General features: G+C 41.1%; 1 protein-coding gene across 2 annotated transcripts in view; it reads right to left on the bottom strand.

Annotated features, from left to right (window-relative positions):
* The window catches only part of HADHA (hydroxyacyl-CoA dehydrogenase/3-ketoacyl-CoA thiolase/enoyl-CoA hydratase (trifunctional protein), alpha subunit), a 61,648-nt gene that overhangs the window by 3,508 nt on the left and 33,148 nt on the right, over nucleotides 1-24,992 (bottom strand). For both annotated transcript variants that reach the window (XM_011972674.1, XM_011972675.1), the window contains 9 exons: nucleotides 23,738-23,860; nucleotides 23,140-23,258; nucleotides 18,705-18,761; nucleotides 15,888-15,997; nucleotides 9,795-9,929; nucleotides 6,754-6,925; nucleotides 3,313-3,399; nucleotides 721-861; nucleotides 207-275 (listed from right to left, as the gene is read on the bottom strand). In XM_011972674.1, the coding sequence (XP_011828064.1) occupies nucleotides 207-275; nucleotides 721-861; nucleotides 3,313-3,399; nucleotides 6,754-6,925; nucleotides 9,795-9,929; nucleotides 15,888-15,997; nucleotides 18,705-18,761; nucleotides 23,140-23,258; nucleotides 23,738-23,860 (1,013 nt within the window). The remainder of the gene's footprint in view (nucleotides 1-206; nucleotides 276-720; nucleotides 862-3,312; nucleotides 3,400-6,753; nucleotides 6,926-9,794; nucleotides 9,930-15,887; nucleotides 15,998-18,704; nucleotides 18,762-23,139; nucleotides 23,259-23,737; nucleotides 23,861-24,992) is intronic.

The raw sequence follows: 24,992 nt of genomic DNA, 5'->3' as shown, positions 1-24,992 counted from the left end.
GGGGCGGAGGGAAAGCTCTGCCCCTTTCAATGCAGTATGAGCCCAACTTCTGACTTCTGTGCAGAGAGAGGGCACCAGGGACCTTCCTAGACAAGAGCAGTAGTTGGTATATTAGAAGGCAGCTTGGTCCTTATCTTGACATTGTGAGTTTTGGAGTGACTGAAGGAGTGGAAGATGCCTCAAACACTCTGGAGAGCAATACCAACCTGGAGGATGCGGATGACTTCAGACATCATGGGCGCAAGGCACCTGGTAGTATAGAAGCCAGGTCCATCCTGCCAAGGGAGAGAACATGAGCTCACTGGCCCTGTTGCTGGAACTGAAACACTCTAACTTTCCCAGGGTCACTTCAAAGTCATTTGAAAGTCACTGTAAAACTTAAGGTGACTTAAAATCTCAATCAGAATCCTTAAAAATGAAATTGCAGGGGAAGCCATACTAGGGGTAGCCTGGCTTGAATCAAATAGTACAGCAGATAGTTTCATGGCCACCTTCAAGGTCTGGGATGGCTGGGAGAACCCTGCCACGCCCTAGATACTCCCCACTCCCACCTTGACTCAGTGGGACAGTCAATGCCACCGTCCATCCTGGAGACAACCCAGGGGAAAATCATATCAAAATCTGGTCATTTGCCCCAGAATATTTATAAACAAGCCTGGAAGTAAAAGGAGTCTTATTAGAACTTTTCAAACTCTACAGCTCTGTTACACAGCCCCTTACCTTAACCACAATGATGACCTTCCCCTGCTTGAGACCGACTGCTACAGCTGAAGCACTGGTGTCTCTGGAAGTTTTCTCAGTCGTGATAATCTCCAGCAGCTGCATCTTGTCCACGGGAGAGAAGTAGTGCATGCCGATCACCTGGCAAGGGGAACCAAAAGCCAACAGATTGGAGAATGCGGTTGAGGAATCGAGAGCATTCCTTCTCTGTTAGGAAAACACTAGAAAGAAAGGTGGCTGTGATATAGGAATACTGCTTGACATAGCTGAGTGGTTTGGTTCCATGGATCTTTGATAAAAGTTTAGTATGTTTAGGGAGAGCATGTTGGAATCCTCCTCTTCCATTTGCTTCTAAGGTTTTTCACTACAGACATCAGATCCTCCCACAATCAGTGCCAAAACCACAGCTCGAGGCCAAACTAGATTTATTGGGGAACAACGGATGAAGGCTCCACTTATATTAATGATACTGATAGGTTAGATAAGAGGATCCATTTTTTGGGGAGGGGGCGGGGCAGGCAGAAGAATTAATGTGTTGGGCTGTCAGAGATGTATTTGCATTTTACACAGATGGGTCTCACCACCAGGATACTAGATTTAACTAACACTCCTCAACAATCAGATGCATTTAAGACTCATTAAACCAGCAGTTCTCCACGTGTAGCACCCGGGCCCAACAAGCACTGTCGTCACCTGGGAGCATTAGGCGTGCACGTTCTCAGGCGTAGCCCAGCCCTCCTGAATCAGAAACTCCATGGGTGGGGCCCAGATTTGTTTTAATAATCCCTCCTGGTGATTCTGATGCGTGCTAAAGTTTCAGAGAACCCCCTCATTGAGCTAACAGTTACACCGTCTTCACAACAGAACTGTGGTGAAAGAAGTCTAATTCATTTATTTATAGTTTTGCTTTCTCCCTCTCACTTTAGCTATAAGGTACAACAAGTAATATCTATAATTTTTGGCTGCTCATTATCTACCTGCTTTTCAATACATTTACCACTTATTCCTTACATTTAATCCATTACAACCCTGTGAACTGGTCAGCCTAATTATCTAGATGAGGAAAAAAGGTATCAAAAAGTTGGCAGTTCAGAGTCAGTCAGCATATGACGGGGTGGGATTCCATTACAGGTCTGTCTGTCTCCAATGCCATTATGTAATACACAGATCAATTAAATGTTAATGTAAACTTATCAGTCCAAAAGTTGTTTCTAACCCCGACAGTGTTCTTTTAGTTACGTCTGAAATACTTAGGACCTGATTCAGACTCAGTACTCCTGAGCAAAAGAATCAGCCTTTATTGACATAGAATTTCTATATAATAAAATGCACAGATCTTAAAAGTGTTCACATCAATGAGTTTTGACAAGTGTATATACATCCATATAATCACTACCCCAAGCAAAATACATTTACATCACTCAGAAAGTTGTTCCAAAGATGACCAACGCATCCTGGATGGCTGGGGATTTCCCAACTGTGGCACTGAGGGTCCTGTGTCCCTTGGTCCCAGGCAAACCAAGATGGTTGGTCACCCTATTTTGCCTTTTTGGCCTTACTTTTAAATGAATGACATAAGGCAAGCAGGTGAGAAAAGCTATCCTGGATATTTGGAGGCCAGAGCTGCGAAGTGTGATGCTTGTTCTGCTCCGATGGTGGGGAGAGGTTAGCATCAAATGAACAGCAACGGCATTGCCTGTACTGATTTTAGATACCACACAGATGTCTTGAGTGATATGACACGATCAGACTGTCCATCTGTAGACTATCAGCTGCCACTTCTCCCTATGACCTTTATCCTGCCATCACTGAGCCTGCCTCTGTCAGGTCCCCGCATCACTTCTAATCTGCTGTGTGCCAGGAAACTAGATCACCTTGCATTAGCAAGCTAGAAGAGTAGGAATAGGCTTTTGTGTTTTCAGTACATAGAATTTATATTAACACTTTCAGCTGCTTAAAGTTCTTTTATAATTCCTGCCTACCTTCGGCTGGTTCTGGTTAGCGGAGGCTAACTGGTATCCTCCAGAGAAGTGAGTTGTTTTACTTCTCTTTGAATGATTTCACTTCCCCTTAATTACTCTGGTTGAGAGCAAAAATAAATTTTTGGGCATCATTCCAAATACTCACAGAAAGTGCTTCTATATAACCCAGGCCTTTCATATCCTGGGGTAGAAGGTGTAAGCAAACCCACAGGCAGACACATCCCACCATTCCTGCCATTCCCTGGAGTTGGAACCAAACCTGTTCTAAACAGTCACTGACTCTGCTCTGTAGCCAAACTGATATTTTGGAGCATCCTTTCTTAAGGCCTATCCCTCAATGCCTAATTGTAGGATACAGGTAGGCTTTATATCCTGAACCTGAAAAACAATGCCCATTTGGGATTCTTGAAAAGGATATTTTTTGTTGTACTTTACTTATTCCTGCATCTCACACTAGTCATGGTATTAGCATTTATGTGTCCAGTGTTTAGGAACCACCCGCATCCACTTCGTAATCCAGACCTGCCTCTTCTGTACTCAAGCTCTAAGCCTTTATCAGTGAATCTGAAGCAATAAAACATCTCAGGGTTTTTCTCTGTTCCGAGTTTACCTTCTCAGGTCTTTTGCTGACAGCAGCAATTTCACTGATTGGGAGAGCAGATGTGTTACTGGCAAAGATACAGTGATCTGGAATCACCTGCAGGGGAAAAGCATTTAACAATGTGTCAGGTAGGCCTGGGAGATGATTAGAGGCCGTGGCAAAGCTAATGAGTGACACCTGGGCTCAGCCCACTCTCTCACCCCCAACTGCTCAGACAGTAGATGTCACTCACCCAGACATTGACGGATCACCTAGGGGCTTTTGTGTTGGGGAAGATGTTGACCTTGTTCCTTTTCCCATTCTGCCTTCCTCTAGTTGTGACCCATCATGAGGTCACCTTATCCTGACCTGGAGACTACATCTCAGCAGTTGGGTCAATAAAACAACAGAACAACACTGAAAAGACCACCTTGAATCGCAATTCATTCAACACCCAGCATGGGCGTCAACTCCTCTTTTGTTTGGATCTGCCCTGGAGTCTGGAAGCTTATGAAACACTCCCCCACTTCACCTTTATAAGAACAAGCCAAAATGTGCATGCTTGTCTCATTTTATACAGTGTGTTACTAAAAAATGGCATACCACTATAATTATAGCTACAGGACACAAATACTAGTAACTATTAGCTTCATCAACCTGGAGAATAGTCTCTAATGCAGATTGTCTCAGCATTCTAGCCACGATCCCAACTTACTCATGTTTTTATTTATTTATTTTATTTTTATTATTTTTTTAAGACAGTCTCGCTCTGTTGCCCAGGCTGGAGTGTAGTGGTGCAGTCCAGGCTCACTGCAACCTCCGCCTCCCAGTTATTCATGTTTTTATTCAGATGGCTGGATGAAAAACGTGAAAGGGACACCTGTCAAATGTGTGCAAACCTGGAACAGGCAGAATCCTAACAGAGATGAGAATCAAGGAGGAAGACACATTCAACACTGAAAAGCTGAGTACAAAATAAGATTATAATGCAATAAAAGTACTGCATTAAGATTAAAAAAAAAAAAAGGAAAGAACTCTGTGGGTACTTGAAGGACAAGACCTGGCTTGGCAGTATTTGTGGTAAAGATCCCATGATTTCAGTTAATCAAGAGTGGAGGGTGGGCACGGTGGCTAAACAATTATAATTCCAATACTTCAGGAGGCCAAGGATGGAGGATTGCTTGAGGCCAGGAGTTCAAGACCAACCTCGGCATCATAGTGAGACCTTATATCTACAACAAATAACTTTTTTTTTTTTTTTTGAGACAGAGTCTCGCTTTTTCGCCCAGGCTGGAGTGCAGTGGTGTGATCTCAGCTCACTGCAAGCTTTGCTGCCCAGGTTCAAGCAATTCTCCTGCCTCAGCCTCCCAAGCAGCTGAGATTACAGGCGCCTGCCACTGCGCCTGGCTAATTTTTTTGTAGTTTTTAGTAGAGACGGGGTTTCATCATCTTAGCCAGGCTGGTCTTAAACTCCTGACCTTGTGATCCACCTGCCTCGGCCTCCCAAAATGCTGGGATTACAGGTGTGAGCCAGAGCGCCCGGCCTTACAAAAAATAACTTTAAAAAATTAGCCAAGCCTGGTGGCACATACCCATAGTCCTAGTTACTCAGGAGGCTGAAGTGAGAGGCTCACTTGAGCCCAGGAGCTTACGGTTACAGTGAGCTGTGATCATGCCACTGCACTGCAGCCTGGGTGACAGATTGAGACCCTGTCTCTAAAAAAAAAAAAAAAAAAGTGGAATGAATTGACAGTACAGCATGACTGTCAGAAAGCTTACATAGTGTCAGATTACTTTCTTAGTAATATGGTGTCTAATGCTGGTGGTGAAATCCTTTCTGAAGAGCAAACTAATGTCTCCAAAGCTGGCTGGCAAACATTCTTCCCTTCCTTGGACATGTATGTCTTCCCTCCCAGCTAGTAGAGTCTGTTTCCCTTCTCCTTGAATCTGGGCTGGTCTTGTGACTTGTTTTTATCAACAGAATGCAGCAGAAGTTACCCTGCCAGTTCCAGGCCTACCTAGCCCTGTGAGGCCCGGTAGCCTCTTTTTTAATTTTTTAAATTATTTATCTTCTTTTATTCCTGACAATAAACTTAGGAAGCTCAGCAGCTTCTGCTTTTGTACTCTTGGAAGCCTGCAGCCACACTACAAAGAAGTTCTGGTGAGATGACTAAGTGAGGACAGGCCATGAGAGATGTGGGGGAAGCAGTGAGGTGCCCCAGCCGAGCTTCCTGTGGAATGCAGCCCAGGAGTGACCCCAGCCTTGACATCAATGGACTTAAGCACCACTGTCTCTGCAGCGCCCTGCCCAGATTGCAGAATTGTGAAAAGATAGTTGTAAACACAGCAGTAGAACACTGAGACATGAGGAAGATACTAGAGAGGACAACCGAAACAGGGGTGGTCTAGAGATAATGCCTGTGGAACAATGTCCAAGGAATGGGTTTTGTTACCTCTGTGGGCAATAAGAGAAGATACTGTTTGTTTGTTTATTTATTTTGAGACAGAGTCTTGCTTTGTGGTACTCTTATCTTTTGTAATGAGTTCACTGCTCATTATATCCAGCATGTTGCCAAGTCAGAATCATTTCATGTTCACCTTTCGGTAACCCACATTCTGTTTATCCAACTATAGACTAGCTTAGGCCTTGGACCTCATGCCTGAATTACTGCTATTACTCCTCGGAGCTCACTTTTCCTACTCCCCACTTCAAGTACTTGTTTTGTTCATGTCAGCCCATCTCAAGAAGTGGCTATGGAGAACATTTGGGAGCTGGGCCAAGGCAGCATTTCCACAGAACAAGCATCTGGAGGAACTGTTCTCCCCTATTTCCTTTGCAGCCTTAGACCTGAAGAGGTTTGGTTATGGCTTTTGGTTAACCAAAAAATCTTAAAGCATCTGGCTATACTTTGTGAGGTTACCTGTATGTTTGGGTGACAGAGTTCCTACATGAATAAGGTGAACGAACCCTAATTTTCTTCCTTTAGGATTTAGATTTGACCTTTATAACATATGCAGTGTGCATGAGCACACATAAAAACTTAACGTTTGATAATGAAAAGTCCTTTCTTTTTTGGAGATGGAGTCTCGCTCTGTTGCCCAGGCTGGAGTGCAGTGGCGCGATCTCGGCTCACTGCAACCTCCACCTCCCGGGTTCCAGCGATTCTCCTGCTTCAGCATCCCGAATAGCTGGGACTACAGGTGCATGCCACCATGCCCGGCTAATTTTTGTATTTTGTAGTAAAGATGGGGTTTCACCATATTGGCCAGTCTGGTCTCGAACTCCTGACCTCGTGATCCGCCTGCCTCAGCCTCCCAAACTGCTGGGATTACAGGCGTGAGCCACCATGCCCAGTCTTTGAATAGTCCTTTTTTAAAAGCAACCATGAGTTTCCTATAGCTCCTTTAAAAATAAAATCTCTGTTTTCTGTTCACTACACTAGGATTCAAGTATAACATCCCCTTGCTTACCGCTTCTACTTCCTTTAGCACTCTGTGCTTAAGACTAAGGTCCTCAAACACAGCTTCAATCACCATGTCGGCCTTTTCAAAACCTTGGTAATCAAGCTGCCCAGTCAAGTTGCTGAAGATGGAATCCCTTTCAAATGATGTTAGAGCTTTCTTCTTCACTTTGTCATTTAATCTAGAAAAAACACATTCCTAGTTAGATGGGAAGAAAAGGAAACTAATGTTTACTTGAGTGTCCATGGGCCAGAGCACACATGTGTTTTTCACCAACTCTGTGAGGTAGTTGTTCTATTACTCCCATTCTGAGGGAGACTTTCGAGTTGTTTAAAGAGTCTCAGAGGGACCTATGGTCAAATAGCTTGAGAAGGGAGGGTGCTAGAATTCAGACATGTTAACTCCCAAGTACACATTCTTTCTACCATAGAATGCCTCCAAATGCCCAACTTACATAAACTAAATCACTCTTAAACCAGTTAAATTTGCTAAGAGGAGTAAATAACATGAATACTAGAATGGCACAACAAAAGAGCAGTTCTGGTAATTCTCTACCTATGACGGGGAAGCAGCCAAAGTGTGTCTGAGACCACATGGTTTTATATTTGCTTATCGCAAATATATAATTTTATGTTATTCTGTAGTTGCAATCTTCTTTTTTTTTTTTTTTTGAGACGGAGTCTTGCTCTGTTGCCCAGGCTGGAGTGCAGTGGCACGATCTCGGCTCACTGCAACCTCTGTCTCCCGGGTTCAAGCAATTCTCTGCCTAAGCCTTCTGAGTAGCTGGGATTACAGGCGCCGACCACCGTGCCTGGCTAATTTTTTTTTTTTTCAGTCGAGATGGGGTTTCACCATCTTGGCCAGGCTGGTCTTGAACTCCTGACCTCATGATCCATCTGCCTCGGCTTCCCAAAGTGGTGGGATTACAGGCGTGAGCCACCACGCCCGGCCTGTAGTTGTAATCTTCTAAAGAACAGAGACCAAGCATTATTTCCTATATTCTCCATCTACTTCCCACTCATTACCTAGTAGCACATTGCACTGATTACATAAAATAATATCTCAAGGTTTCTTTTTTCCCACAGGGAGCAGAAAAGGATTCCTGTTATTAAGTCATTTAACTGATTATTTTTTGTTGCCAAGGGAAGCAGGCTCTCTTAGATTCCATCTGACCACACTTTCAGAATGAATCACCTAGAGTTTTCCTCTAAATGAAGAATGAAGCTAAACCCCATTCACTAATTTCCTTAACCAAAAGAAAAATTAAGGCCACAAGATAAATACAAAGTATTCAAATAAGGTCTTAAGGGCCGGGCATGGTGGCTCACACCTGTAATCCCAGCACTGTGGGAGGCTGCAGCGGGTGGATCACTTGAGGCCAGGAGTTCAAGACCAGCCTGGCCAACATGGTGAAATCCCATCTCTACAAGAAAAACAAAAATCAGGCTGGGCACGGTGGCTCAAGCCTGTAATCCCAGCACTTTGGGAGGCCGAGTCGGGCGGATCACGAGGTCAGGAGATCGAGACCATCCTGGCTAACACGGTGAAACCCTGTCTCTACTACAAAATACAAAAAAAAAAAAATAGCTGTGCGTGGTGGCGCATGCCTGTAGTCTCAGCTATTTGTGAGGCTGAGGCAGGAGAATTGCTTGAACCCGGGAGGCAGAGGTTGCAGTGAGCCAAGATCGCACCATTGTGCTCCAGCCTGGGCAACAAAGTGAGACTCTGTCTGAAAAGAAACAAAAACATCAAATAAGGTTTTAAAAGTATCGGCTCAAACCTTTTGTTTTTGATAATCAGGACAGCAGTCAGCAAACAAGATACTTGTCAGCATTCAAAACATTATTAGTTGCTCTAATTCTAATGCCGGATTAAACTATTCCCTAGAGAGGACAGGAACTATTATGTCCCAAGTCAGCCGTGTGGTGAGCAGCACTCACCAGAACTTGATGTTTCTACGACAAAAAGGGGAACCCAGGACACTATTCAAGAGAGATTGGGGGAGGAAATTATTTTAGAGCAACAATTTCTTACTTTGGTGATGGCATGGAATGCTGTTTGGGATGCTTGCATGCTAGTTTCAGGGCACTGCTGCTATCTAGCACATGCCATTTTTTTGGTCAGAATCTTCTACTACAACTTGTTATCTTACAATAATCTGCCAACATGATGCAACCTGCCAGATCCTGGTTAGCATTATGGCAGCAATATGTGAGTTTCTCTGCAGAAAAGGGATAACAACATACTTAAGCTATCTAATCCATTTAAGAAACAAAAAAGCTCACTCAGCTAAAACTCACACGCAGGATGGTTTAAGTGCAGCCAGCTTGTCCATTAAATGTGAGCAGAAAACTGATCAAACCAACCCCCCATTTGGCCAAGCTGCTGCTCCATCTTTCCCTGTGCAAAACAGGCAGTATGTGTGTGGTGGTGACAGAGGCAGGAGGTGAGGAGGGGGAATAATATTCCCCCTTTATTAATTCAGAGGTAAGATGGAGATAGTCTGTAAAGCCACAGACACTGTGGAGGAATCAGTTTACGGCTTCTCTCTGTAATGCCAGTCAGGAAATACAAGGCTCAAGAGTCCTGATCCTGGCCCTGCCTTGCCCCTGCAATTACCGCCCATTTCCTTACATCCTAACCTCACTCAGTCTTCTCAACAGAGACAGTCATGCCGTTTCAATAATCCTTAACAATAGAGCAATTACATGCAAACTGTATCAAAATCCGCAGGCCTGATACTAAAGTGTAAAATGGCATTAACAAGTATCTACTAGATAAGATTTTCCCTTCTGTATTCAAAGACTAGACTCCAAGGATGTTAATTGTCTATAATATCTGTAACAAAACGAAGTCAAAGAAGGAACTGGCATTTCTAAAAATCAAAAGAAACTTGGCTTCACTACGGAGTATCTAGAACTTACTATGTTCAGGAAAAAGGAATCTGTGATGACAAAAACAAACAAAAAACCCACCAAGCCACCACAAAAACCAACCAACCAAGAAAAAATGGACATTCTAACTCTTGCAAAGAGAGAAAGCAGGCTTACCCTTTGAACACTTGTTGCTGTCCTCGGTCTAGCCCAGTGAGGGTGGCATCTTTGAGTATAGTCTTTAGCCCCTTATCTACGGAGACTTGGGCGATGCCTGCTCCCATCAGCCCTGCACCAAGAATAGCCAGATGCCTGCAAGGAAAGGATGAAATGACTTTCGGTAAACTGATCTCAATCATTTCAGTAAAAGTGGAAGATTGCCTAAGTTATTCAATAAATCAACTAATGCAGGCACAACTATAAGGTGTTTCAAATAATTTTTATTTATTAAAAACACAGCTTTAATAAATTATTGATTTTAAAAGTTAAGTGCAAAAACCCACCAAGTCTAAATGATTGATTTTAAAAGTTAAGTGCAAAAACCCACCAGGTCTAAAAGAACTGGTCTACCCAAGATAGAATTATACTAATCTTCAATCATGCTTCGGAATCACTGAAAACAAAACAACCAGTTTATGTTTAAGTCAACATGAGTATTTTTTTTTTCTGAACAAAAGCCAACTTGCAGTGATATGCCCAAAAAGACCAACCTCTTTTCTTATTGAACAACTTATTTGTTAGTGATTTTGACTATCTGCCAGTCATCTTTGTTTTTTTTTTTTTTTGAGACAGTTTTGCTCTGTCACCCAGGCTAGAGTGCGGTGGCCGGATCTCAGCTCCCTGCACGCTTCGCCTCCTGGGTTTACGCCATTGTCCTGCCTCAGCCTCCCGAGCAGCTGGGACTACAGGCGCCCGCCACCTCGCCCGGCTAGTTTTTTGTATTTTGTAGTAGAGACGGGGTTTCACCGTGTTAGCCAGGATGGTCTCGATATCCTGACCTCGTGATCCGCCCGTCTCGGCCTCCCAAAGTGCTGGGATTACAGGCTTGAGCCACCGCGCCCGGCCAGTCATCTTTCTTTCTTTTTTTGAGAGACATGGTTTTGCTCCCTCACCCAGGCTGGAGTACAGTGGTATAATCCTAAGCTCACTGCAGCCTTGAACTCCTGGGTACAAGTGATCCTTCCGCCTCAGTCTCCTGAGTAGCTCGGACTAAAGGTGTGTATCACCACTCCTGGCTAATTTTTAAGTTTTTTTGTAGAGATAGGGTCTCACTATGATGCCCAGGCTGGTGTCAAACTCCTGGCCTGGCCTCAAATGATCCTTGCACATGAGCCTCCCAAACAGCTGGGATTACAGGTGTGAGCCATCGTGTAATCTTTCATTTCCCCCAAAATCTGTGCCTTTATCACTCCTTGTCTGGATGAGTTCAAAGTCTCCTCCACAGTCTCTTTGCTTCCAGACCTTACCCCTTCCTTAAACACCTCCACATATGCACATTGCTACCTTTTTTTGCCCCTGAATTCCTCTAGAACTTCTCAGGACCACTTGATTTACCCCACAGTATTCTGGAATGGCTTCGTGTCCATTATTTGTCTCCTCAATTAAATTCGAAGCCTTTTGAGGACCACAGATCATTATCTGCTTATTCATTTTAGTTCCCTATAGTTCTGGAATAATTTGCCATATTTACACTGTAAATAACTAAGAAAAATTTTTAAAGAATCTCTTCATAAAAGAAGCCCAAGTTTACAGCATTGTTATTCCAATTACAGTTGTAATGAAGGATAAAGTTTCATTCCTAACCATTCTGATTATAATGTTTAAAAATCACACTAAAGTCCTGAAAAGGAAATCTAACTTCAAGTCCTAGGAGCATCTTCTAAATGCAGCTTTGTAATAGTACAAATATTTACATGGTGAGTGAGAAGTAATTGCGGGACAATGAGAAAATACAGTAGAGAAACAAAAAATAGGACTGAAAAAAAAAGATTGATACATTTGCTACATCAAAATTAAAAATTTCTGTTTTGGCCAGGCACAGTCGCTTACGCCTGTATTCCCAGCAATTTGGGAGGCCGAGGAAGGCAGATCACAAGGTCAGGAGTTCAAGACCAACCTCACCAAAATACAAAAATAAAAAAATTAGCCGGGTGTGGTGGTGCGCACCTGTAATCCCAGCTACTCAAGAGGCTGAGGCAGGAGAATCGCTTGAACCTGGGAGGCGGAGGTTGCAGTGAGCTGAGATTGTGCCACTGCATTCCAGCCTGGGTGACAAAGCGAAACTCCATCCAAAAAAAAAAAAAAAAAAAAATTCCGTTTGACAAATGACCCCACAAAATTAAGACAACCATAGAATGGGAAGAATTTGTGACATATATAGCAGACAAAGGATACTACTGGAAAAATAGAACATGCATATACCAATTTAAAAAGACAACCAAATAAAATGGGCAAGGGATATAAAGCAATTCATAAAAGAACAAAACAAATTGTCAATAAAGATGCTCAATTTCAGCCAGACATGATAGCTCATGCCTGTAATCCTAACACTTTAGGAGGCCTAGGAGGGAGGATCGCTTGAGCTCAGGAGTTCGAAATCAGCCTGGGCAACACAGTGAGACCTCATCTCTATTAGGAAAATAATAATAAAAAAAAAGATGTTCAATTTCCCTAATAATTGGGGCGATGCAAATTAAAATGAGATACATCAGACTGGCATTTTTTTTTTTTAAGATGGAGTTTCACTCTTGCTGCCCAGGCTGGAGTGCAATGGTGTGATCTCGGCTCACTGCAACCTCCGCCTCCCAGTTCAGATGATCCTCCTGTCTCAGCCTCCTGAGTAGTTGGGATTACAGGTGCCTGCCACCACACCCAGATAATTTTTGTATTTTTAGTAGAGATGGGGTTTCACCATGTTGGCCAGGCTGGTCTCAAACTCCTGACCTCAGGTGATCTACCCACCTAGGACTCCCAAAGTGCTGGGATTACAGGCCTGAGCCACTGCACCTGGCCAAGTATCAGTTAGGATGTACAAAAAATTGGTTCTTTCATGCATGGTTGATGGAAGTACACTTTGTCCTACTTTGGGGGGGTTCTTTGGTTTTGTTAGAACCAAGAACTGCATACTCTATAACCTAGTAATTCTACTTGTCATTATCTACTTTACAGAGATGCACTTAAATACAAGATGACACGCTGTGATGAACAGCTGTATAATGTTTGTAATGAAAAATTAGTAACAGCGAGTAATTCATCAATAGGGGATTAAAATGAAGGAGTTACCTGATATGTATCAATCTACATCTCCAAGTCATATCACTGAGTAAAAAGTACAAGCTACAGAATCCATAGGGAAGGATTCGTTTTATGTTAAAACATATCGTACAGGCCAGGCATGGTAGCCCATGCCTATAATCCTAGTGCTTTCGGAGGCTGAGGCAGGAGGACTGCTTGAGGCCAGGATTTTGAGACTAGCCTGGGCAACTTAGCAAGAACTCATCTCTACAAATTATTTGAAAATTAGCCGGGTGTGGTGGTGTGCGCCTCTAGTCTCAGCTACACAGGAGACAGAGGTGGGAAGACTGCTTGAGCCCAGGAGTTATGGTGAGCCGTGATTATGCCATTGCACTCCAGCCTGCATGACAGAATGAGACACTGTCTCTAAAAAAGCAAACCTGCCCCCCTCCTCCAACCAAAAAAATCCCATAAACACAAAACAGTATCTTATAATCTTATTTATGATAGTTTTTCTGAAAGGAGAAAAAGAATGCATTATTTGCTAGGTTGTTTTTTGTTTGTTTGTTTGATGGGAAGGCATTTGCTGGAATGTAAACTTTAGCTGTAACAATAATAGTAAAATCTAAAACTGTCTTTAAAGCTTTTTTGTTATAACAGAGTCCACAGCTAAAATATCACTCATTTCTTAACTGTTATGCTCTGCTTCATTAACACCAGAATTTTCATGATGGCTTTATAGTTGTTTAATATTTGTCTACAACAATGTAGAGTTAAATTAACACACTTCACAATCTACGGAATCCTTCTGGTAAACATCTTCAGCACCCCCAAAATGACCCACTTGTGTAATTACCCAGCAGGCTAACATCTATGGTGCATGACGCTTTATAAGCCAACTGCTGGGTGACATGAACTTTTGAGGGTTGGTTACAAAGAAATGTTGTGATTTGAAGAATGCATAACATGGCACCTTGTCTGTATACTAATTTGTAGCTCAGCATTTTTCTTTTTTTCACAAGTACTGCTCCTCACTTATTAGAACTGATGGAATGCATTATTCATATGAAAGATTAATTTGTAAAGAGACAATCGATAAGGAATTCCAGTTCTCATCCAAGGCAAGGGGGAAGTGGCCTAGAGAGATGAAAGTAGAAGAATTACTGACAACTGGGAAAGCAGGAAGGAGGACACCCTATCTACAATGTTCATTATTCAATTTTCAGTTTAACATATTCTGCCTTGGGTACTTATAGCTTATTCTTCATTTCTAAGATGATGCTACCTTTTTCTTCAATATCTTTCCCAAGTTAGGTCAACTCCTACATTTATCCTGTTTTTCTGTCCATTAAAGTTCTGAGTTTTAAAATTTTTTATTCAAGGTAGCTTTTTTTCTCTTCTGCAAATGCTGATTCAAGAACATTTAAATCAAGTTTGGTAGTGTTCTGTTATAGTCTTCTTCTGCATTGTGGTTGTGGGGGACAGAATTTTCAAAAACTCAAGTATTCTGATTCTCATTTTCTCTTTTTTTCTTATATTGCCTTTTTGCAGGTGCTGTCTTTCTTTTTTGTGTACTTACTACACAATACCACCTTCTCCAAGGGGTATTTTATGGTTACATGGAGATGTGTACTATCGCCATACAACAATAAATGCTTAGGCAAGAGGAGTCTGGAGTTAATAATAAATTAAGACACTAGGTTTCTTAATTTAAGAGTACCCTCTTCTGCTGCAAAGTGCAGTTTCTTTAACTGACAGCATTCTTTGTGTACATGGAGGGATGTGGTGGGGAGGGGTAGAAGTCGGTGTGTCTAGGTTTTGTAATTTTGCAGGATGCTTCTCTGCCTTCTATTTATGCTGTGCACAGGGAATGGGTGGCTTTGTTTTCCTTATTAATCTGTCTGATTTTTGTAGAATGTGTAAAGAGATACAGGTTTAAGTGGCTGTAATTTTTCTCCTGCAACATGGAAGTAATTTACCCCGCTCATCAAATGCAAGGTACTATCAATGTTAGGTGGAACAAGTGCAATTGGCTCTTCAGATGGGATTGACAGCAGTCACTAAATGTCTGAGAGAAGCAGTTAAGGTTGTATTTCAGATTGTAACTGGAAATCAGCCCTCTTGGTTAGAATCTTACCTGTTTCACCCAGACTTCTTATCCATTTTATTTTGTATTTTATATTTGTAATCTCATTAAAGGTGAGAGGATGGAGAAGATAGTATCATTAGCTGCTTCTCTGAAATCCCCCACAGCAGTTCAGCTAGAACAGCTCAACCTCAGCACTACTGACATTTCAAACTGGGTATTTCTTTATGGCAGGTACTATATGTGTATTATAGGATGGTTAGCAGCATCCCTGGCCTCCACTCACAGATGCCAGTAGCATCCCTCCCTCCCTAGTTGTGACAACCAAAAATGTTCCCAGGCATTGTCAAATGTCCCCCTGGGGCGCAAAATTGTCCACGCTGAGAACCACAGAGCTACAAGGTAAGTTTAGGGGCATCATTAAACATAGACTCTGAAGAGCTATTAGGCAGCATAATATGGAAAAAGGCTGGCTTATGGCAATACACATGAAAGAGGCAAACAGACTTTCCAATACTTAGGTTGTAAGCTAAAAGAAGGACAAGATTTTAACAGTTACAATGAGGTTTTATGTTTTTTAATGAGGAAGAAGTGTGAGTTCCCAGAGATAGCATCTCAAATCACAGGGAGAGAGACGACCACTGAACAGTGCAGAGGGAGTGTGTGGTTTGGGAAGGGAGACCTAAACCAGATTTCTAGGCGACATCAATACGTGACAAGAAAGCCTCTATAGGAATGACCAGAGGGGTTTGGAAAAAACTCAGAACAGGCAGAACTTTGAAAGCCAAAAAGTTTTTAGTAGACATAAGGGCTCAAATGTGCTCAGGAAAGAAGAGGTTGAGGGCAAGACTGAATTAAGATATAGATCTAGCTCTATAGATCTTCAAAGCCTCTGTGAGCTTTGCACACAATAAAATTCACAAGGGCTTCCTGGGTAGAGTTTAACTTACTTAACATCCTTCTGTGGAGCTCCAAATTTATTCTTCTTGCACAGGACCTGACCATGGTAGAGTCCTATCAAGGCCTTTGATTCTTTGGTCATTATAAGCTCTCCAAATTTCTGAAAAGTAAAAGGGAATGAGAAAAGGTAGAACTTCACAGTCTAGGTTATATGGATTCCTTCAGTTCAGGTTCCTCTGAAAAGCAGAAGTAATGCATGTGAAGCCTGAGTTCCTGGGGATGTGGGGGAGGTTGGGGGTTCAGTGCTGCAGAAGTCTGTCTCTCACTGATGTGTCTTTTCTTTACTTGTCTCATCTGGAGCACTTTCCGACTACTGTATTGAAGAAAGTTTTGGATATAACTAAGCTCTCAGCTTCTTTACACCAGAGGTGTGGTAACCTTTTTCATAAAACTAGAGTCTCAGGGCCAGAACGAGCCTCCACAATCATCTCAAACCAACCCTCACATTTTACAGATTGGGAAGAGGAGGTCCAAAGAAATGGAGCGACTTTGCTCAAAACCATACGGCCTCAAAGTGGCAGAAATGGAACTTGAACCAAGATAGTATGATTCCGAACTCCAGTTCTATTGTTTTTTTTAGTTTGAGATGGAGTCTCGCACTGTCACGCAGGCTGGAGGGCAGTGGCGCGATCTCTGCTCACTACAACCTCCGCCTCCCAGGTTCACACCATTCTCCTGCCTCAGCCTCCCGAGTAGCTGGGACTAAGGTGCCCGCCACCACGCCGGGCTAATTTTTTGTATTTTTAGTAGAGACGGGGTTTCACCGTGTTAGCCAGGATGGTCTTGATCTCCTGACCTCGTGATCCACCCGCCTTGGCCTCCCAAAGTGCTAGGATTACAGGCGTGAGCCACCGCGCCCGGCCTCAAACTCCAGTTCTTTTTCTACTGTAGCAGGCTGCCCACGTGGGATTTACCACTTTAAAAAGTAGCCTAATTTATGGAGAAAAAGTCTCAACGTGGTGGTTAAAGCCATAACATTTAGGATTTGACAGATCCTGTCTCTGCCACTGCCCCATTGTGAAGCTTTCTTCATCCTTAAAAATGAGAAAAACAATACCCATTTTACAGTATTGTTCTAGGGGATTAAATGAGAACACTAATAAAATGACCAGGGTCTCAAGGTTAGCTATTATTAATATCACTAGGATATACTGGTAAGATTACATGGTTACAAAGATCATTTCAAAAGAATCCCTCTAATAAAGTTGCTTTCATGACCCAATAGAACGTAAAATGATAACACAATCAATGCTTTACTCATCTTGATACAGGACGTTTTATCTAATAAACCAGTGATTTTCAAATGTGGGCAAAAGATTTATCAATGGTCAGAAATTGAGTGAGTGGCAATAAGCATTATATACATAAAAAGAGGAATACACAGAGGATACCGAGCACAATGCACACAGTGAAGACAGTTACTGATTCGTGAAACTTGTTCCTCAACTGTTCTGTATGTATGTTTATGTGCACTTGGTTATATTTTTTAAAAAATCAGAAATGCCCAACAAAACATCTAGTACCAGAAGTGTTTTTCTGGTACCTGTCCTGAGCTCTTCAGATATTTTTTTTTTTTGGTCCTTTTACAGGTTGAGCATCGTTAATCTGAAAATCCAAAATCCAAAATGCTCCAAAATCCAAAACTTTTTGAGTGCCAACATGATGTCATGGGCAAGATATTACACGTTATGAGCTGCAGTCAAAACTGTTTTATGTAAAAAATTATTAAAAATAATGTACAATATTACCATCAGGCTATGTGGTATATAATGTGTATATGAAATTAATTTCATGTTTAGACTCTGATCCCATTCCCAAGATCTCTCCATCATATATATGCAAATATTCCACTATCTGAAAAAGTCTGAAATCTGAAATGTTTTTAGTCCTAAACATTTTGGATAAGAGATATTTAACTTTATAAAAGAGCAACCATTCTTCAATGATCGTTTAAAACTTAAAAACAAACACAAATCACTTAAATCTGCAACATCACCAAGTTGCTAGAAAAGTACATGGGTAAAGCTGGTACATACATCTCTTCTGTCTTCGCCTTTTAGTGGGTACAAGATACTTCCTTTCATTTTCCAATTTACCAAAAAATTCAGTTTCATCATCTCTAGGCCCTAACATATAAGAAAAATATTTTTCTATCTTTGTATTCATTTTGTCTCAATAAAACCTGCCCAAGTGCAGAACAAAAAACACCCAAGTGACTTGTTTTGAAAGGATTATAACTATGTTCTTGCCCTTTGTAGTGACAACCTTATTACTGAGGGTAAGTTTAAACCTCTGCAGACCAAAGGGTTTTTTCTTTTTTTTTCTTTCTTCTTTTTTTTTTTTTTGAGACAGGGTCTCACTTTGTCACCGAGGCTGGAATGCAGTGGTGCGATCTTACTTAGCTCACTGCAGCCTTAACCTCCTGGACTCAAACAATTCTCCTGCCTCAGCCCTGCAAGTAGCTGGGATTACAGGCGCATGCCACCATGCCTGGCTAATTTTTGTAGTTTTTGTAAAGATGGGGTTTGGCCATGTTGCCCATGCTGATCTTGAACTCAAGCTCAAGCGATCTGCCCACCTCGGCCTCCCAGAGTGTTGGGATTACAGGGGTAAACCACCATGCCCGGACCCATTAGGGTATTCTTAGCATCCACTTGCTCACTGAGATTAATCATAAGAGATGATAAGCACTGGAAGAAAAAAATTCTTACTAGGCTTTGGGTATTTTTTTCCTTTCAGCTTTATACAGAAGATTGGATCTTTAGTTGTCCTTTAACTAATAAGACATTGAAAGGAAATAAGTTTACCTGAGATTCAGAGAGATAACCAGCATCACTCCCTTGCTCAATTCCAGTCTTTACCACCTAAAAACATATAAAGCACTTGCTCAGTGTTGGAATAAATTGGCGAGATGTACAATAATCCTAAATAAAATTGCCAGTGTTGCTAGTCCTCAAAGAGTAAGTCAAAAGTCTAGACTAGAATGAGAAAGAGAAGAGGACTGAGGATCCGGCTGCCCTCGATTGACTTAATTCTCCATCTTTGAGGCTACTGCTAAATCTAGCATAACATGGGAGGAGAAGGAAAGACAAAGCTTGAATTACTCTTCTGGCTTCTCTCCTGATCTTCAAATGTAGGCAGATCCTGAACTTCCACTTTCAGCCCTTTTAGCTCTCTACGCTTTCTCCCTCAGATACATGACCTAGTTTATCACATTAATCATGAACTCTACAAAATTCAGTGTAACATTTGGGATAAGTACTATCCTAAGTACAATGGCAAGTATAAAAGATGAAAAAAATGACCCTGTACTTACTCACTATCATAATTTACGGGAATGACAAATTTTTAAAAATAAGCAAATTGACATCTCTAACTCTGACTTCTCTGTCTAAACCGCTGTTGCTTGAATTTCCCATAATATCTGAACTCAATATATCTGAACCTAACTCATAACCTCTCTTTGGCAAGCCTGTTGCTGCTTTCATATTTTCACTTTACTATTATATCACAGGGCCTTATTCAAAGTTCAAGCCTGAATTACTAAGACAGTTTGCTAATCCACTGCTGTACTTTGTCTCTCCTTCGAAACCATTTTTACCCACTACCATGCAAATGGCTCTCTATAATCTTTATCAGACAAAGGTAAAATTTCTCAATTCATTATTACCAGCCTTTTAAAATCTAGCTTCAATCTGCTTTTCTTCAGACTAACATCTCATTATCTCCCACAAACACTGGTCTCACTAATGTTCCTTGAAGAGCCTGTTTTCCAGCTTCCATAACTTTGCTCTAAATGCCCTCCCTCCTTGGCAATACTTTCCCTTCACCTATCCTCCACCCAGCTTTCAGGGTTCAGGTCAGATCCCATGAGGCACTTACTGATCTCTTTGTCTCATGGTAATTGCTGCCTCCTCTGTCCCAATTATTTGGCATTAATCTTATGCTGCCTTATATCTCTTACAAGGCTATCTGCCTTAACACATATACGTGTCTAACATCCCCAGTCCAGCCTGTGAGATGAAGGCAGGTGGGGGCATGTTTCATATTTTATGTGCTTTGGTGCCTTCTGCTCAAAATATACTTGTTGACTGACCCATTCACCAATTGTGAAGTCTTTGGTTATATGCTCTCTTAATCTTTGACTTTCCCAACTGAAAAGTTCTAAGTTTTAAAGTCTACTGTTAAGAGATTTCTTGAACCCTGTGATCATTTTAATTATCCTCATTGATCTTTTACAGAGCTTCTCTACATCATTACATCTTTTTTATAATTACAATGAAGAAGTCCTTGAGGGATTTTAGGCACTGACAATGATGTTGACCAAGAATAGAATAGAGCCATCAATTTTGTTTCAATTACTTTTTGGTTAGTGCCTGACACTCTAATGGCCTTGTTATACTGATATGACTTAGGTTCCTTTCCTGGTTTGCTGGTTTGTTACTGATAGATTTAAATGCATCAACCAATGAGTAAGTCCAGCATTGATTTTCCCCAAATACATCACTTTATATGAGTCCTTACAGCTTGTTATGCCCTTCCCTTATTTTTGGTAAGGATTAATTCTACTTTAATAGCAGAATTAAGAAATCTAGTACTGAACATACATGGTCCAGAATGGCAATAAGGAGGAGTGATCTATAGAAAGGAAGGAAATGTGAGAAAACTGGGAATATTGGGTAAGACTCACATCAATTATTTTCAGAGGTGCAGGATATAGGCCTTTAGTCTGCTTTCGCACTTTTTCTTCCACTTTTTTGTAAACCTGTTGCCTGACAAATGGAATAGTCATGGCATACGCTGTCAATTCTGTAAAATAAAATGCTTTTAGATATTTACTATAAAGAGCCTAGATTCCCTTGTTAGTTTATCCTCTAAACTCTGTAGAAATGAAGTAATTCTAGCTATCTGCAAGAACTGCTCTTTATGCTGATACACACAATATAAATTTCAACCTATGCATTACCTTAAACATGCTAATTGATGAATGTTAAAGCTGGGCCTTGGGTACATGAGTGTTTATAACACTATTATCTAGTCTTTTTGTGTTTGTGCTTAACATTTTCTAAAATGAAAAGTTTTCTATGACTCAAAGGTCATCATAAGGAAAAAAAAAAATTGGCTTTAACTGGCTAGCGTAAAGTTGAGGAGTTGTTACGCCTCCTAAGGCTGACGTTATGCTTTGAGTAAATAATGCATTTACTACTTCCTCATTTTGAATCTATAGCAAATAAAATTAAATTTCCAGGAAAGAAGCTTTGCCTTTGTTCTTTAACAATGATACTCACTTTCCACCAATCCCTTGTTTCTCTTTGGAGAAATCTTCTTATCAGCTAGTCCTTTGGCAAAAGTAATTGCAACCTCTTCTAGGTATTCCATTGTCCGTTCCTCTGGAGGTTTTAGTCCTGGTCCTACAAAAATGAATGCAACACTGGAATGCAAATCAGGCCTAGACCAGTCCCAGGTAGTGAAAAACCTAGGCTTGCCAAAGCCAAAGGCTCTAGCACAGCATTCCATTTCAGACTGGAGACTGGTAGGTGGCAAAGTCATAAACCATGAACTCAAAGAAGGGAAATTACAATGAATAGAGGAGCAATGATATGCTCTAGGTAGAAAACGTGGTCTTAAACTGTTTCATGTGGCTTCCACTTCTGAGTAGAATGTAGTACGTCACACACACAAAAGGAATGTATTATGTCTACTGCAACCTGCATTCTTGATGCAAAACTGGAAAGAAAAAAGAACAAATCATGAAATCATTTGTAAAGACACTGGGGAACTATGGAAGTAACAAGGACCATATGAACTAAAATTCTAGAGAGCAAGAGCCTGTCTTAGCTGAACTGATGATTGCTGATCATTTTCTTTTCAGGGATATGTAATGCTTTTGGGCTTAGACTGAAGACTGGACTTGACCCAAGCAGAAGGAACGTGAAACCATCAGAGTTTTTGGTGGTCATGTACAACAGATTAGAAGTTAGAAGAAACCAAGTGCAAAGCCAGTTTTCCTCCAGGAACATTTGTGAAGGTCTAAGACAGTACACAAGGAGGAAGGGGCTAGCTCAGAGAGGTTGAGTGAAATCTCTCATAGTATCATTACGTTTAATAGATAAGGTACTTCTATCTTTGTCTCTCCTTCGAAACCATTTTTACCCACTACCATGCAAATGGCTCTCTATAATCTTTATCAGACAAAGGTAAAATTTCTCAATTCATTATTACCAGCCTTTTAAAATCTAGCTTCAATCTGCTTTTCTTCAGACTAACATCTCATTATCTCCCACAAACACTGGTCTCACTAATGTTCCTTGAAGAGCCTGTTTTCCAGCTTCCATAACTTTGCTCTAAATGCCCTCCCTCCTTGGCAATACTTTCCCTTCACCTATCCTCCACCCAGCTTTCAGGGTTCAGGTCAGATCCCATGAGGCACTTACTGATCTCTTTGTCTCATGGTAATTGCTGCCTCCTCTGTCCCAATTATTTGGCATTAATCTTATGCTGCCTTATATCTCTTACAAGGCTATCTGCCTTAACACATATACGTGTCTAACATCCCCAGTCCAGCCTGTGAGATGAAGGCAGGTGGGGGCATGTTTCATATTTTATGTGCTTTGGTGCCTTCTGCTCAAAATATACTTGTTGACTGACCCATTCACCAATTGTGAAGTCTTTGGTTATATGCTCTCTTAATCTTTGACTTTCCCAACTGAAAAGTTCTAAGTTTTAAAGTCTACTGTTAAGAGATTTCTTGAACCCTGTGATCATTTTAATTATCCTCATTGATCTTTTACAGAGCTTCTCTACATCATTACATCTTTTTTATAATTACAATGAAGAAGTCCTTGAGGGATTTTAGGCACTGACAATGATGTTGACCAAGAATAGAATAGAGCCATCAATTTTGTTTCAATTACTTTTTGGTTAGTGCCTGACACTCTAATGGCCTTGTTATACTGATATGACTTAGGTTCCTTTCCTGGTTTGCTGGTTTGTTACTGATAGATTTAAATGCATCAACCAATGAGTAAGTCCAGCATTGATTTTCCCCAAATACATCACTTTATATGAGTCCTTACAGCTTGTTATGCCCTTCCCTTATTTTTGGTAAGGATTAATTCTACTTTAATAGCAGAATTAAGAAATCTAGTACTGAACATACATGGTCCAGAATGGCAATAAGGAGGAGTGATCTATAGAAAGGAAGGAAATGTGAGAAAACTGGGAATATTGGGTAAGACTCACATCAATTATTTTCAGAGGTGCAGGATATAGGCCTTTAGTCTGCTTTCGCACTTTTTCTTCCACTTTTTTGTAAACCTGTTGCCTGACAAATGGAATAGTCATGGCATACGCTGTCAATTCTGTAAAATAAAATGCTTTTAGATATTTACTATAAAGAGCCTAGATTCCCTTGTTAGTTTATCCTCTAAACTCTGTAGAAATGAAGTAATTCTAGCTATCTGCAAGAACTGCTCTTTATGCTGATACACACAATATAAATTTCAACCTATGCATTACCTTAAACATGCTAATTGATGAATGTTAAAGCTGGGCCTTGGGTACATGAGTGTTTATAACACTATTATCTAGTCTTTTTGTGTTTGTGCTTAACATTTTCTAAAATGAAAAGTTTTCTATGACTCAAAGGTCATCATAAGGAAAAAAAAAAATTGGCTTTAACTGGCTAGCGTAAAGTTGAGGAGTTGTTACGCCTCCTAAGGCTGACGTTATGCTTTGAGTAAATAATGCATTTACTACTTCCTCATTTTCAATCTATAGCAAATAAAATTAAATTTCCAGGAAAGAAGCTTTGCCTTTGTTCTTTAACAATGATACTCACTTTCCACCAATCCCTTGTTTCTCTTTGGAGAAATCTTCTTATCAGCTAGTCCTTTGGCAAAAGTAATTGCAACCTCTTCTAGGTATTCCATTGTCCGTTCCTCTGGAGGTTTTAGTCCTGGTCCTACAAAAATGAATGCAACACTGGAATGCAAATCAGGCCTAGACCAGTCCCAGGTAGTGAAAAACCTAGGCTTGCCAAAGCCAAAGGCTCTAGCACAGCATTCCATTTCAGACTGGAGACTGGTAGGTGGCAAAGTCATAAACCATGAACTCAAAGAAGGGAAATTACAATGAATAGAGGAGCAATGATATGCTCTAGGTAGAAAACGTGGTCTTAAACTGTTTCATGTGGCTTCCACTTCTGAGTAGAATGTAGTACGTCACACACACAAAAGGAATGTATTATGTCTACTGCAACCTGCATTCTTCATGCAAAACTGGAAAGAAAAAAGAACAAATCATGAAATCATTTGTAAAGACACTGGGGAACTATGGAAGTAACAAGGACCATATGAACTAAAATTCTAGAGAGCAAGAGCCTGTCTTAGCTGAACTGATGATTGCTGATCATTTTCTTTTCAGGGATATGTAATGCTTTTGGGCTTAGACTGAAGACTGGACTTGACCCAAGCAGAAGGAACGTGAAACCATCAGAGTTTTTGGTGGTCATGTACAACAGATTAGAAGTTAGAAGAAACCAAGTGCAAAGCCAGTTTTCCCCCAGGAACATTTGTGAAGGTCTAAGACAGTACACAAGGAGGAAGGGGCTAGCTCAGAGAGGTTGAGTGAAATCTCTCATAGTATCATTACGTTTAATAGATAAGGTACTTCTATGGAGAAGGGGGCCTGAAACCAATATGCAACTGATTTTCCACACAAGGCCTCTATCAGATCTTGAACCTGCTTGGGGCAAGAGGTTACAGAGCTAGGCTCAAAAAATCTGAAGAACAGGTGCAGTGGCTCATGCCTATAATCCCAGCACTTTGGAAGACTGACATAGGAGGATTGCTTGAGATCAGGAGTTCGAAACCAGCCTGGGCAACATAGTGGGACCCCACCCTTATTTAAAAAAAATCTAAAGAACACAATTTATAGTGCTGTGAAAACAGACACCACAGACACCTACTAGGCTCTCAATCAAAAGTCTGTAAGAGTCACATTGGAGGATGTGGCTGGGGTCAAAATGGCAATCTTGTGCAGTACTGTGGCACTTAGGAAACAAAATCCAACTGAGGGAACCCACAGCAGACATA

The sequence above is a fragment of the Mandrillus leucophaeus genome, unplaced genomic scaffold, assembly GCF_000951045.1.
Source record: "Mandrillus leucophaeus isolate KB7577 unplaced genomic scaffold, Mleu.le_1.0 Scaffold13, whole genome shotgun sequence".
In the NCBI taxonomy this organism is placed as follows: Eukaryota; Metazoa; Chordata; class Mammalia; order Primates; family Cercopithecidae; genus Mandrillus; species Mandrillus leucophaeus.
Note: the sequence above shows the minus strand (reverse complement) of the source record. Positions and strands in the feature narration are given on the sequence as shown.